The sequence below is a fragment of the Melospiza melodia genome, chromosome 2, assembly GCF_035770615.1.
Source record: "Melospiza melodia melodia isolate bMelMel2 chromosome 2, bMelMel2.pri, whole genome shotgun sequence".
Classification (NCBI taxonomy): Eukaryota; Metazoa; Chordata; class Aves; order Passeriformes; family Passerellidae; genus Melospiza; species Melospiza melodia.
Window position 1 is genome coordinate 4,932,978 of NC_086195.1, and position 12,761 is coordinate 4,945,738.

The window sequence follows — 12,761 nt, forward strand, 5'->3', positions numbered from 1 at the left end:
AAAAAAAAAAAAAAGGAAAAAAACCCAATTTATTTGGAGCAGTGTTTACATGTAAGATAATTGCATTTCAGTACCAAAAGAGAAAACAAGACTACTAGAGTCATTTCATTCAATAAAGATTTATCCTTAACAAAGTGACTTGATATGGCTTTTTGATCCTCTACCACGATTATAAATTATTTTCAAAATCCTCAGTCGGGTGGCACTCGGATACAAATTACATTTTGCTAAAAACATACAGGTGGATACATAAAGGAGAGCTCTAAGGAATCAGAAGCCAAATTTAACAAATGAGGTAGTTCATCTGGTCCTGCAGAAACGCAGCTTTGTGTTTCCTTGTAGAGAACATCCAGTCCCAGTGTGTGTGTGTGTGTGTGTGTGTGTGCAGGTGCAGGTGCAGCACAGCCTGCCTGCACTCCTTTGCCCTCCCACAGCAGGGAGAGGTCAAAAGTCACCTTCAATGTGCTCAGACAGGGCCCTCAGCACTGGGACTGCTCCTGCTGCAGCTCTGGGGCATCTCTGCCTGGAGCATCCCTGTCCAGGGCATTCTTGTACAGGACATCCCTATCCATGACATCCCTGCCTGGAGCATCCCGGTCCTGGGACATCCCTGACCAGAGCATCCCTGCTTGAGACATCCCTGTTTGGGGCATCCTTGTCTGGGACATCCTCCTATCCAGCCTATCCCTATCCAGGACATCCCAGTCCTGGGGCATCCCTGACCAGAGCATCCCTGTCTTGGGACATCCCTATCCAGGGCATCCCTGTCTGTGACATCCCTGTGACATCCCTGCCTAGGGCATCCTGTCCACAGCATTCCTGCATGGCACATCCCTGTCCAGGACATCCCTGCCTGGGACATCCCTGTCTGGGACATCCCTGTCCAGAGCATCCTCCTATCCAGCCTATCTCTATCCAGGACATCCCTGTCCTCGGGCATCTGTCTGGGACATCCCTGTCCAGAGCATCCCTGCCTGGGACATCCCTCTCCAACTCCCACATGGACAACTCTCCCATTTTAGGTTCAGAGCAGCTTAAGGCACATTTTTGTAAGGTCTGAGGCAGCCAGACTGCACCAGTCTGACTCTGACTGAGGGCTGTGTTGAGATCCTGAGGATTTTTAACTACCTGAATAGACAGTGAGTATTTTTTTTTTTATTTTATTTTCTGTGCCTGTACTGTAGTGCATGAAAAATTCCCTTCATACATATGCCTCACCCTCTACTCTCCTGAGGCCCCACCTGGAATACTGCATCCAGCTCTGGGATGCCCAGCACAGACCTGCTGGAGAGAGTCCAGAGGAGGCCACAAAGGTGTTCCAAGGGCTGGAGCATCTCTGCTGTGGAGACAGGCTGAGAGAGCTGGGGTTGCTCAGCCTCTGGAAGGCTCTGGGGACATCTCACCACCTTTTCCAGTCCCTAATGAGCCTACAAGAGAGCTGGAGAGGGACTGTGGACAAAGACATGGAGTGAGAGGACAATGGCTAGTGACATCAGACTGAAAGAGGGCACGTTTACATTAGATTTTAGGAAGGAATTCTTCCCTGTGAGGGTGGTGAGGCACTGGAACAGGTTGCCCAGGGAAGTTGAGGATGGTCCAGCCCTGGAAGTGTTTAATGCCAGTTTGGATGGGGCTCTGAGCAACCTGGGATAGTGGAAAGTGTCCCTGCCCATGGCAGCGGGGTTGGAAGTGGATGATCCTTAAGGTTCCTTCCAACCCAAACCATTTTGTAATTCTATACTAAAAAAAAAAATTAATTTCTTTTAAAATTGCCAACCAGCAGCTCAGAGATTCAACATTCACATTACTTAACATTTAATTTAAAAACTACTAAACCAACTCTCTCAGCATCCTGCTACGAAAATCTGAAATCAAATTCTGATTGAAATTGTCATTATAAGCCTGATCATCAAGTGAAAGTTACTCAACAAAAGAGAGACATTTCAGCAAGCAGCTGACAGAATGAGTCTGCCAAGCACCACAAGGAGAAGAAAGGTGCTCATTGTGATAATCCTTCACTGATTAAGATCTGTCACTGTAGCCAGCACAGAACCAAGTGTGCAATCCTTCATGTTACTTTTAAAAAGAAAAATCAAAGAGGAAAAATAAAATCAACCACAAAGTGAATAAATATCCCAGGCCCCCATGGCTTCATTCATTCTTGTCCTCAGGAACATCGATTAGCAATGAGAGTATTGTCATCTGTTTGCCTGGTTAAAAGACAAAACAAAACAGAAAACAAAGGCTCAGGTTCTGTCTTAACAATCACTTGGATGCTTCCCAACAAAACAGTTTAGTTACCATGCAAGTCACTTTTTTTTTTTTTTTTTAAGCAGAACCACGTTTCAGGATGTGGTGCCTTAAAATTTATGAAAAAACTCTGAATATTTTACCTGCATATTTTTATAAATCCAGTCTGTAAACACAGTCATATTCCCATACACTCCAGGTTTGTTGGGAGTGGCACAGCCAGTGCCCCAGCTGGTGTCTCCAACCAGCCACCACACAGAGTGGTGCTGAGTCACCAGAGGGCCTCCACTGTCACCCTGCAGGGGACACAAACACCTTGTCAGGGACACAGCCACCAGGAAAAACACAATCCATTTCACCCAGGAACACAGCTTTACTTTCACTATAAACCCATCTGCCATTTAGGGAGTCACTAAAACAAGATTGGTGGCAATTTTGGTGTTAAATGATGTCTGCTTCCAATGGGATGAAAATAATTTGCCCAGAGCCCTCTAAGTAAGACTGGCATTATTGGCTTTATTGTTCACAGCCACAACACTGTGATTTATATATAATAAAGATAATAATGCTGTGGTTATGAGGAGCATTTGATCATTTTCAAGTACCAGGTAGCAAACCATCCTTGAAGCATTGAAAAGGAGCCTCACCCCCCTTGGGAATTTAGTGAGAACTCAGCACGGGCAGCCATTCAGATGATGAAACAAAAGCTCTCCTCTTTAAAGGGATGCACCACCAAAAGAACCAGAAGCCCAAGCAGATGAAATGCCAATTTTTAATTTTGGGGGAGCACAGGATTTATTTTTAATAGGTAGGTAGGTAGGTAGATAAGAGGGAGAGAGAGGGAGAGAGAGGGAAAGAAAGAGAGGGAAAGAAAGAGAGGGAAAGAAAGAGAGGGAAAGAAAGAGAGGGAAAGAGAGATAGAAAGATAGAAAAAGATAGAAAAAGATAGAAAAAGATAAGATAGAAAGACAGAGAGAAAGATAGATAGAGAGAAAGATAGATAGAGAGAAAGACAGAGAGAATGATAGAGAGAATGATAGAGAGAATGACAGAGAGATTAAAAAAACCTACTAGCAAGCCCACCAAAATAATCAGATCATTTCATCTTTTACACAATTATTAGCTATTAATTAGGGATAATTACCTGACAGGAATCAATTCCCCCTGCCAGGTCTCCAGCACAGATCATTGTAGGCAGAATCATGCCATTGTAGATATAAACAGCATTACACCTGGAACGTTCTATGAGGGGCACCGCAACGTAATTCAGTTTATTTGATGTTTTACCTGGAATTGGGATAGGCACAAACGTGCAAAGACAAAACCAGAATCAGCATCACATTACTCTGCTGTTACAAAAAATCCCAGCAGCCAAGATGAAATAAACTTCCCAGAAGCAGCAGGATGGAAATTTAAGACGTTAAGAAGTTTACAAGAGGTCAAGAGGACCTCCCACAGCACCTTTCTTATACCAAAAAACCCTTTTCCTCCCTTTCCTTTTTCCAGTCTTGCAAATTTACTTGCATTATTCTCTTTCAGCCTGAGGTGATGAAAAGGAGCAGCTCCTGCCCTTTCCCACATCCACAGGACATGCTTGGCATGCAACAACCTTTGCTGCAGCAGGGGCACAGAATTATCTCCTGGGTGGGCATTTCTGGCCCCCAAAACTGATTTGAGGGTCCCTTTGCAGTCTGCTGAATGCAAAACTTGCTTTGAGACAGAATGCCCTGGGTAAATATTGGGGGCTGTAAAATGGTTTAAAAAATAGTGTATGAACAGATGTAATTCAAACTGCCCCACGAGCCCATGCAGCAGTATTCTTAGGATGAAGAAGACTGGTTTATGTGAAAGATCAAAATATTCCAGGAGCACTTTTTACCTCCTTGGTACTCTGCTCCCCACCCTGATATCCAGCACTGCTGGTTGGGCTGGAACATCATTCCTGGATTGGGCAGACAAACTGGCTTCACATTTTCTGCAAAACAAACAGAAGATGGATGTTCAGACAGAACTCAAAATAAATTGAAATGGCCACCACTTACACATCATGCATTCCCTCTTTGCATTCCTTGCAGGCAGACAACGCAGGAAGCAGCAGAAAGTTTACCAGCTGCCTTTTCCCTGAGGGGTACCTGATCTTCACCTCAAATCTACCCCATCTCCACCTCAAATCTACCCCATCTCCACCTCAAATCCATCACCTCCACCTCAAATCTACCTCATCTCCACCTCAAAGTGAAGGACAAGCAGTTAGTGGTTCTACCTTAATTCATCAGGTTAAACAGAACAATTAACACCAGTGGGTCTGAGCTGTAGAAGATGGAGAAAAAATTCTGGAAACTACAGCTCTGCATTCTTTTTGCAAAACTCTGCTGAAAATAATCACAAGACAAGCAGGATTCAGTACTGATATATACAAGAAGTGTGCAGCACAAAAAGCTGGAGAACAGACAATCTCCCTGCTCTCAGCAGCAGAAAATCCCTTTCAGATCACTCCCGGTAGCCTTAAACTGATGCACTGAAACACAAAGGGCCTGTACACAAAAAGCACTTAAAGTTTAAATAATGGCTTGTTCTTTATTCTGTACTGATTGCTTACAAACAACCTACATCTGCTTTTATGAAAGAAACTTCTTGTAATGTTGAATTCTGAAGGGATTTTTAAACAACATTTGACCTGACTTGAGTTGGGATTTAATCAGCAGCTCCAGCACTGCACCTGTAGCTTTCTGCACACACAGCAGTGGCTAAACTGAAGCACCACAGAGCATTCTGAGGCAAAAATATATTATTGAGATGAGCCCAAACCCCCTATCCCTGTCATAGATTTAAATAAATCCTGTATAGGAAATCAGAGGCTGTGCCCTCTGCCTCTAGGATCATTTTGTGTTCTTCCAATAAATGTCTACAAGGATTGCTTGATGAAATTCAGAAGTTTTAAAGGGTGTGCTCACTGCCACTGGACACCCACCAGTAAAACTCAGTGGTGTCTCCAGCTTCATAAGGGCAACATCATTGTCTTTGGAGTCTGTGTCATAATCTGGGTGGGAAATTATCAGTTGGACTTTGTATCCACTTCTGAAGAGCATCTCATCCTGATTGAGAATCCCAGCATAAACCCTCCAGCTGTGTGGGTCAGACAGTCGCCTGCAGAACAAAGAAAAGGTCTCAGGGTTTCCTTCTGTGGTGACAAGACAGGGATTAGAACCTTCGAAAAACTGTCTTCATGTAATCAAATGTTTGTGTGACCATAAATGCACATGCATTTAACTACCATTTCTGAAGAATAAGACAAACAAATTGCCAGACATGTAACTTGAGGAAAGCCTGGCTCTAGTTTCAAAAATATATTAAAAAAATCTTTGCAGTGGGTTGAGTATCACTGCCCATCCCCTTAATCACTCAGCACAACAAATTAAGTCTGAGACTGCAACACTGAAGCCTTTTGATTTCCGTGACTGAGGGATCAGGCAGGTATTTCTGAAGTCTCACATGTCACTGGTATCAGCAGAAGCCAGAATTAGTAAAAACATGATCTAGTGAAAGAATTTCACTATCTTGAAAGCACCAGGGTTTTTTTTTTAGGCTGGTTTTGGGTTTTGGTGGGGTTTTTTTTAAAGTTAAGCATGCTATTTAAGCAGCCTCTTGTGCTCCAGCACAGTTTACAAAAGCTTAACAGAAAACTTGCTACAAGTGTTGAAACTCCCTCCATGACAAGTGCCAAGGCAGTTGTGCCTGAAATTCACCCCAGCTCCAAAAAAAAACCCAGATCAGGCTGAAAACCAGGTTTGTGCCAGCTGCAGCTTGGTTGCCATTCCCAAAGCTTTTGCACACTGCAGAGCTCAAATCCAGACAACAAAGGAGGGATAAGATCTCCAGGCAGAAATCAAACACTTGCATTCCTTTCTCAAGGTTAAGGACAAATATTCTTCCTTGCCTCAGCCTCAAACTGTGATCCAGCCAACCAACCATTACAATGTTTTTCTTTTGGGGTTTTCCCTCCAACAGGAGCCACCTTTTAAACAAATTTCTGCCCTTTCTGAGGGTACCACAGAACCCTAAACTCTCTTTTATAGGAGAAAAATGTACAAAGCAGCAGCTATTTTTCTTGTTGATGGCTACATAAAGTGCTCCTTGGATAGATATAAATCTGTATTTAATACTGACTTGGACTTTAGTACCCTGTGGCAAAAAGATACGAAGAAATAAATGGCACAGGTGTCTTTAAATTGATCATATCTACAGCAGTGTGATATTTGAGAATTCGGAGGGGGGGAGTTCCCTTTGGGTGTTCTCACAGTGTAATTCAACATCTTCATGGAAACATTGTATGGCTGGCATTAAATTTGGTGCCTTGAGTTTACATCTTGAACTGGGTGGGTATCTGTGCTCAACATCACCCATTTCATTTTGTAAATAAGACAAAATATAAAATAAGGCTTCCTGTAGACAGCAGACAGATGAGCTGCAGCCACCCTCCTCCAGAACCAATCTTTCCTTAATACTTCAAATTTACAACACAGACAAAACACTGCCCCGAGCTCCTGCATGCCAGGCAGGGGGAGAAATTCAGTTTTAAGGGAAAAAGTGGGGAGAATTGAATAAATTTTTGCAATTTCAGCTTGAAGAAAGGCAAACAGGGTGAAGTTTAATAAATCCAAGTGCCGAGTCCTGCATTTTGGCCACAATAACTCCCTGCAATGCTATGGACTGGGGACAGTGTGGCTGGAGAAAGGGACCTGGGGGTACTGGACAGATGGATGACCATGAGCCAGCAGTGTGCCCTGGTGGCCAAGAAGGCCAATGGACCTGGCCTGGACCAGGAATGGAGTGGCCAGCAGGAGCAGGGAGGTCATTCTGTCCCTGTGCTCAGCACTGGTGAGGGCCAAACCCAGAGTGCTGTGCCCAGCCCTGGCCCCTCAGCTTGGGAAGGACCTTGGGACACTGAGCACATCCAGACGGGCTGGGAACACAAACCCTGTGAGGAAGCCCTGAGGGAGCTGGGGGTGCTCAGCCTGGAGAAAAGGAGACTCAGGGCTGCCCCCATCACTCTGCACAGCTCCTGAAAGGTGCCTGTGCTCACCTGGGGCTGGGCTCTGTCTGCAGCAGCACTGACACACCCAGAGCACACAGCCTCGAGCTGCACCAAGGGAAATACAGGGTGGAGAGCAGGGAAAAGGTTTTTGCAGCAAGGGTGAGAAAGTTCTGGAATGGGAGGTGGTGCAGTCCCCATGCCTGGGTGTGTTTAACAAAGCCTGGATGTGGCACTGGGGGCCAGGGTTTAGTTGGGGCTGGGCTGGACTCGATGGTCTTGAAGGTCTCTTCCAACCCAGTGATTCTGAGATTCTGGGAACCAGAGGGGAACTCACCCTTCCACGCAGTGTGCTGCTGTCACAAGCCAGTGTGGGGTGATGATGGAGCCCCCACAGACGTGGGTGCCCTGCACGTGCAGGCTGACCTGCCACGGCCACTGCCCCAGCACGGCGCCGCTGCCGCCCACGATCCTGTTCATGATGCTCGCGCTCTTGCTGGCCAGGCCACACTCTGAAAGGGCAGGCACACACAGAGCTCCATCAAAGAGGGGGCTGGGAGGTGGATTCTGCACCCCGGGCTCCCCTGGCAGAGAGAGGGGTGCACGCACCATGGTGGGCACAGCACAGCTCACACCCCTGCCCTGACACCAAATCCCAAGTCTGCCATTGCCCAAACCTCATTAAATTGCAAACCCCACCTGCCAACTGCTGCCCTTGGTTCACCTTAAACTCTTCCAACCTTTCAGGAGTCTCTGGCCATTCAGACACTGTTTTTGGGGTTTTGGTTTTGTTTTGTTCCTTTGTTTTGTTTTTGTTTGTTTGTTTGGGTTTTTTTTTTTTTGTTTGGTTGGTTTGGGGCTTTTTTGGGTTGGGGTTTTTTTTGTTTTTTGTGTGTTGTTTTGTCTCTGTTTTTGTTTATTGGTTTGTTTGTGGCTTTTTGGGGATTTTTTTGTTTGTTGCTGTGCAACAAAGCAGCCAACAGCCAGGAGAGTCCTCAGGACAGGAATCAAACCATCAAAAATGTACTGCCCACCCAATTGCTGAATCTTGGAGAGCAAATGTGCCACAGACATCCCAACACAGTGCTGGGGGATGGATATGGAGTTCCACCACAAGTCATTTAAAGGAACCAGTGGCAGCAAAGACAAAAGCAACTGGGGATCCACTGTATTCCTTGTCTCCTCTCTCCCACCCTGCTCCTAGAACTGCATTATTTGGGAACCAGAGTTAAATCATTTGCCCATGCAAAAGCAGCAGTAAATGCCTCAGGTCCAAAAGGTTTTGCCAGCCAGGGCATTTCAAAGCATGAAGAAGCAGAAGTTTGCAAAAGCCAGGGAGTTACCTATGCAGCGCAGGGAAACCACACTTTCTGAGGCACAGGAACCACTGCAGGAGAAATAAAAACACCAAACAGCATCTCAGGCACTCAGTGAAGGAAATGGAGAGCCAAGCCCACCCCCCAGCTGCTTTCCGCCCTTTCCAGATACATGCCCTGCCTTCAGCCCCATCTCCCTGCAGAGGGTTCCCTCCTTTCTTCACCATCTGGCCTCCAACATGTGATGGTGTTCACAAGGGTCCAAGGATGAGGGAAGAGATGAGGATCTGACTCCATGTTTCAGAAGGCTGATTTATTATTTTATGATATATATTACATTAAAACTATACTGAAAGAATGGGAGAAATTATTTCATCAGAAGGCTAGCTAAGAATAGAATAGCAAAGAATGATAACAAAGATTTGTGGCTCAGCTCTCTGTCCAAGCCAGCTGGGCTGTGATTGGCCATTAATTAGAAACAACCAACATGGGCCAATCACAGATGCACCTGTTGCATTCCACAGCAGCAGATAATCATTGTTTACATTTTGTTCCTGAGGCCTGTCAGCTTCTCAGGAGGAAAAATCCTAAGGGAAAGATTTTTCTTGAAAGATGTCTGTGACAGAAAGCATCATTTTTATTATCATTAAACCACTCTGAAGTGTCCAGTGTCAAAACCTGTAGACTGCTGTGCCTGCAAACTCCTTGCAGCTCCCTTGTTTAGTTCTTCTGCAAAAACTTCCTAAACCAGCTCCACTTTCTCTCTTCATCTTGCTTCTCAACAGGCTTACAAACCTTTTGTGCTCATGCCTGCAGTGTCCCACAGGACAGTTTTGGTGAATGCAAGGCATGGTGGTGTCGCAGACATCTTCTATGGAAAATCCTTTCCTTAGGATTTTTCCTCCTGAGAAGCTGGGAGGCCTCAGGAACAAAATGTAAACAATGATTATCTGCTGCTGTGGAATGCAACAGGTGCATCTGGGATTGGCCCATGTTGGATGTTTGTAATTAATGGCCAATCACAGTCAGCTGGCTCAGACAGAGAGTTTGAGCCACAAACCTTTGTTATCAATCTGTTCTATTCTTAGCCAGCCTTCTGATGAGAACCTTTTCTTCTATTCTTTTAGTATAGTTTAATGTAATATATATCATAAAATAATAAATCAAGCCTTCTGAAACATGGAGTCAGATCCCCGTCTCTTCCTTCAACATGAGACCCCTGTGAACACCAGCACAGCTTTCCACAGTGAGGATCCATTTTTGCATGCTGTGTGTTCATGTGACTGAGAGAAAGGCTGTGCCAGCTGCTGTGAATGTGTGGCAGCTTGCAGCTCTTGTCACCATGCACAAACTCCTGCTGCTGGTCAGAGAGCCTTAGAAAAACACCTTTGACATGGCAGCCTTCTAGGCAACACAGAGGATGGGACACCTTTTTCTTTTAGAAGGGGACAGGGAGGATGGAAAAACGACAGCTGTGTTTTTAAAAAGAGGGAAGAACAGCTGCTGCAGTCAGATTAAAAGCAAAGTTTCTTTCCTTCCAACAATCCCGACTGTGCTTGCATTGTGCTGCAGGCAGAACCTGCACCTCTTCCAGCATCTGGAGAGAGCCTGGATGAAAGGAGAGAGGATTTTATTAACCAAAGGTACCTGGTGTACAGCTTCTTGTACAAGTCTATATTCCCAGCACTTGTGTTCAGCTTCATGTAGCTCTTAAAGCTGACGTCAGGTACCCCACGACTGTAGAAATATGTATCCCTAAAAAACAGAAAGGCCACCATGAAACCCAGCAGTGCTTTCAGTTTTCAAACAGGTCATAACAATGAGCTGTGCCCAGCCAGAGCTTCTGACATGACAGCACTAGAAATCTTTATTTTTGTTTATTATATTTATTTTTTGTGGACGTGGAACCCTGGTGGTGCCGCCCAGCCACAGTCACTGGGTTAAAATATTTATACCATTTATTTATATCATTTATATAAATATATATTTTAAATATATATATTTAAAATAAATATATATTATAAATATAATATATTTTTATATAATATTTATATAATTTATATCATATTTTTACCTGATAAGTATGCACCTCATATAACAGGGCAAGATGAAGAGATGCCTTTGCCAGTACATTTCCACAGCAAGGTTTCAGACACATTAAAAATGGCAAGAGGGAAATTTTAACCTTCCTTTTTCTGAGCAGAGACTGACAGAGGTTGCACTTACACGCTGTAGCCCATGTCTTTGCACGCAATCTTCCCATAATCATCATTCCAGTCATCTTGGCAAACAGGATACCAGGATTTGCTGACAGGTGAATAAACTTGCAGGATAAAATTTGGTCCAAAAAGTCTAACTGCCAGAAAAGGAAGAAAGGGAAAAAAGAAAAAAAAAAGGAAACTAAGAACACCACATGCTATTATGACTGCTCTCTCTTCTTGAAGCAGTTACCCATAATATCCACTTCATGCATGAACTGATCTTAATTTAATGCTCCCTTCTACTCAAATTCTGAGTAAATAGCCAGTAGACAGAAATATGGCAATGACTTCTTTTCATGTAAGGCAATTTATAAGAACTACCAGTTTTAAAAAGTAAATGTACAAGATAGGGTTCATCCTTTCATTTCAGCTTTTATGCTAAAATTTCTCTGTTATATTCTATCACTGAGAAATATTGCAATAATGAATGAAAACGAAAATGAAAATTTCCTGATCTTTTCTTTATGCAACCATATATTTCTTAATATATTACATACTGTGTACAAATAAAATGATATATTGAAAAATAGATCATATTATCTTATTAATATCTTTATTATTAAGAGATTATATTATCTCTTAATACACCAAATTTCTCCAGAGAAGTGCTTTGTAAAGCAAGAATGTAACCAGAAGCAATTAGCTCTGACATTCCACGTCCCATTATGTATTTGCTTGCACAAGAATTTAATAAAAAATAGTTCAAGCAAAAGAACAGATTGAAACAGGCTTCTCCAAGAAGCCATTATTCAACCAAATGGGGTGGAACAGCTGCCAGCAAATGCTAACCCTGCATGAGAATTTGCTGAATAAAAGTTTGCAGAGGGAATTTAAAGCACAGCTGGAGTTTCCAGTGTGGCGCTGGCATGACCCAAGATGCCAAACCTCTGGAATGGACAAATCAAGGTTCTTCCACCTTCGACCTTCAGCTCTAAAGCTTCCCTTGGCATCTTTTCAGTTCAAAGCAATGATCAGGCCAGGCTTTCTTAAACAAATGAGTCAGTTGAAGAACGAAGAGGAGAACGAGGAATACAAAATACATGGAAAAAGCCAAGCCTGACTGAAGACCACCAGGTTTGTAATCACCTGAAGCTTACTGAGAAGTCACCACTGACTGTTCCATCCACAGACAATGCTTGGGCCAGTTCTGCACAAACCCCACTCAAATTAAAAGGTGAGATTTAAAAAACTGACTCAACGTCAAGGCAGCTCAAACCCCTGAGCGTTTTATTTCAGCTTTTCAATCGGGCTGGAAACAAACTGAGTATCTATACATAACACACATCCTAAACCACTTTAAAGACAGACCTTAGGCTAAAACAGCCTTGTTGCAGCTTAGGCAAGCTCTGTACAGGGCAATCTGCCCCCAGGCTGCTGCAGTTGATGAAATTTTCCCCCAGCCCTTGGCTGCTGTCACTCACCACAGCGGGTCTCGTCCTCCCCGTTGGGGCAGTCGCTCACTCCATCACACCACTGGGAGGGGGACATGCACACCCCTGAGGAGCCACACTCAATCAGGGAGCTCAGACAGTTGTTCTCTACTGCAGGGAGACACAAACACAGCCACGAGGCTGCACATTGTCACTGTGATATTTTATGAAAATCCCTTCGCCAGGATTTTTCTACCTGAGAAGCCTCAGAAAAGAAATGTAAGCAATGATTATCTGATTGCTTGGAATGTGGTTTGGAGGTTGCTTACCAACAGGGGCACCTTTGATTGGTTCTGTGTGAATTGTTTTTAATTAATGACCAATCCCAATCCCAGCTGTGTTGGGACTCTGCCACAGGTTTTTATTATTCATTCCTTTCTAGCTCTCTGATGTATCCTTCTCTTTCTTTAGTATAGTTTTAGGATATGATATGATATGATAATATAGTAAATCAGCCTTCTAAGAACTTGGA

General features: G+C 43.9%; 1 protein-coding gene across 4 annotated transcripts in view; it reads right to left on the minus strand.

Moving 5' to 3' along the window:
* The window catches only part of TMPRSS2 (transmembrane serine protease 2), a 25,189-nt gene continuing 12,428 nt past the window's right edge, over positions 1-12,761 (minus strand). For all 4 annotated transcript variants that reach the window (XM_063181003.1, XM_063181023.1, XM_063181013.1 and 1 more), the window contains exons 6-15: positions 12,281-12,400; positions 10,825-10,954; positions 10,246-10,353; positions 8,626-8,669; positions 7,620-7,794; positions 5,222-5,397; positions 4,130-4,225; positions 3,395-3,537; positions 2,394-2,546; positions 1-2,210 (exon numbers count right to left, since the gene is read on the minus strand). In XM_063181003.1, the coding sequence (XP_063037073.1) occupies positions 2,199-2,210; positions 2,394-2,546; positions 3,395-3,537; positions 4,130-4,225; positions 5,222-5,397; positions 7,620-7,794; positions 8,626-8,669; positions 10,246-10,353; positions 10,825-10,954; positions 12,281-12,400 (1,157 nt within the window). In that variant the 3' untranslated portion in view covers positions 1-2,198. The remainder of the gene's footprint in view (positions 2,211-2,393; positions 2,547-3,394; positions 3,538-4,129; positions 4,226-5,221; positions 5,398-7,619; positions 7,795-8,625; positions 8,670-10,245; positions 10,354-10,824; positions 10,955-12,280; positions 12,401-12,761) is intronic.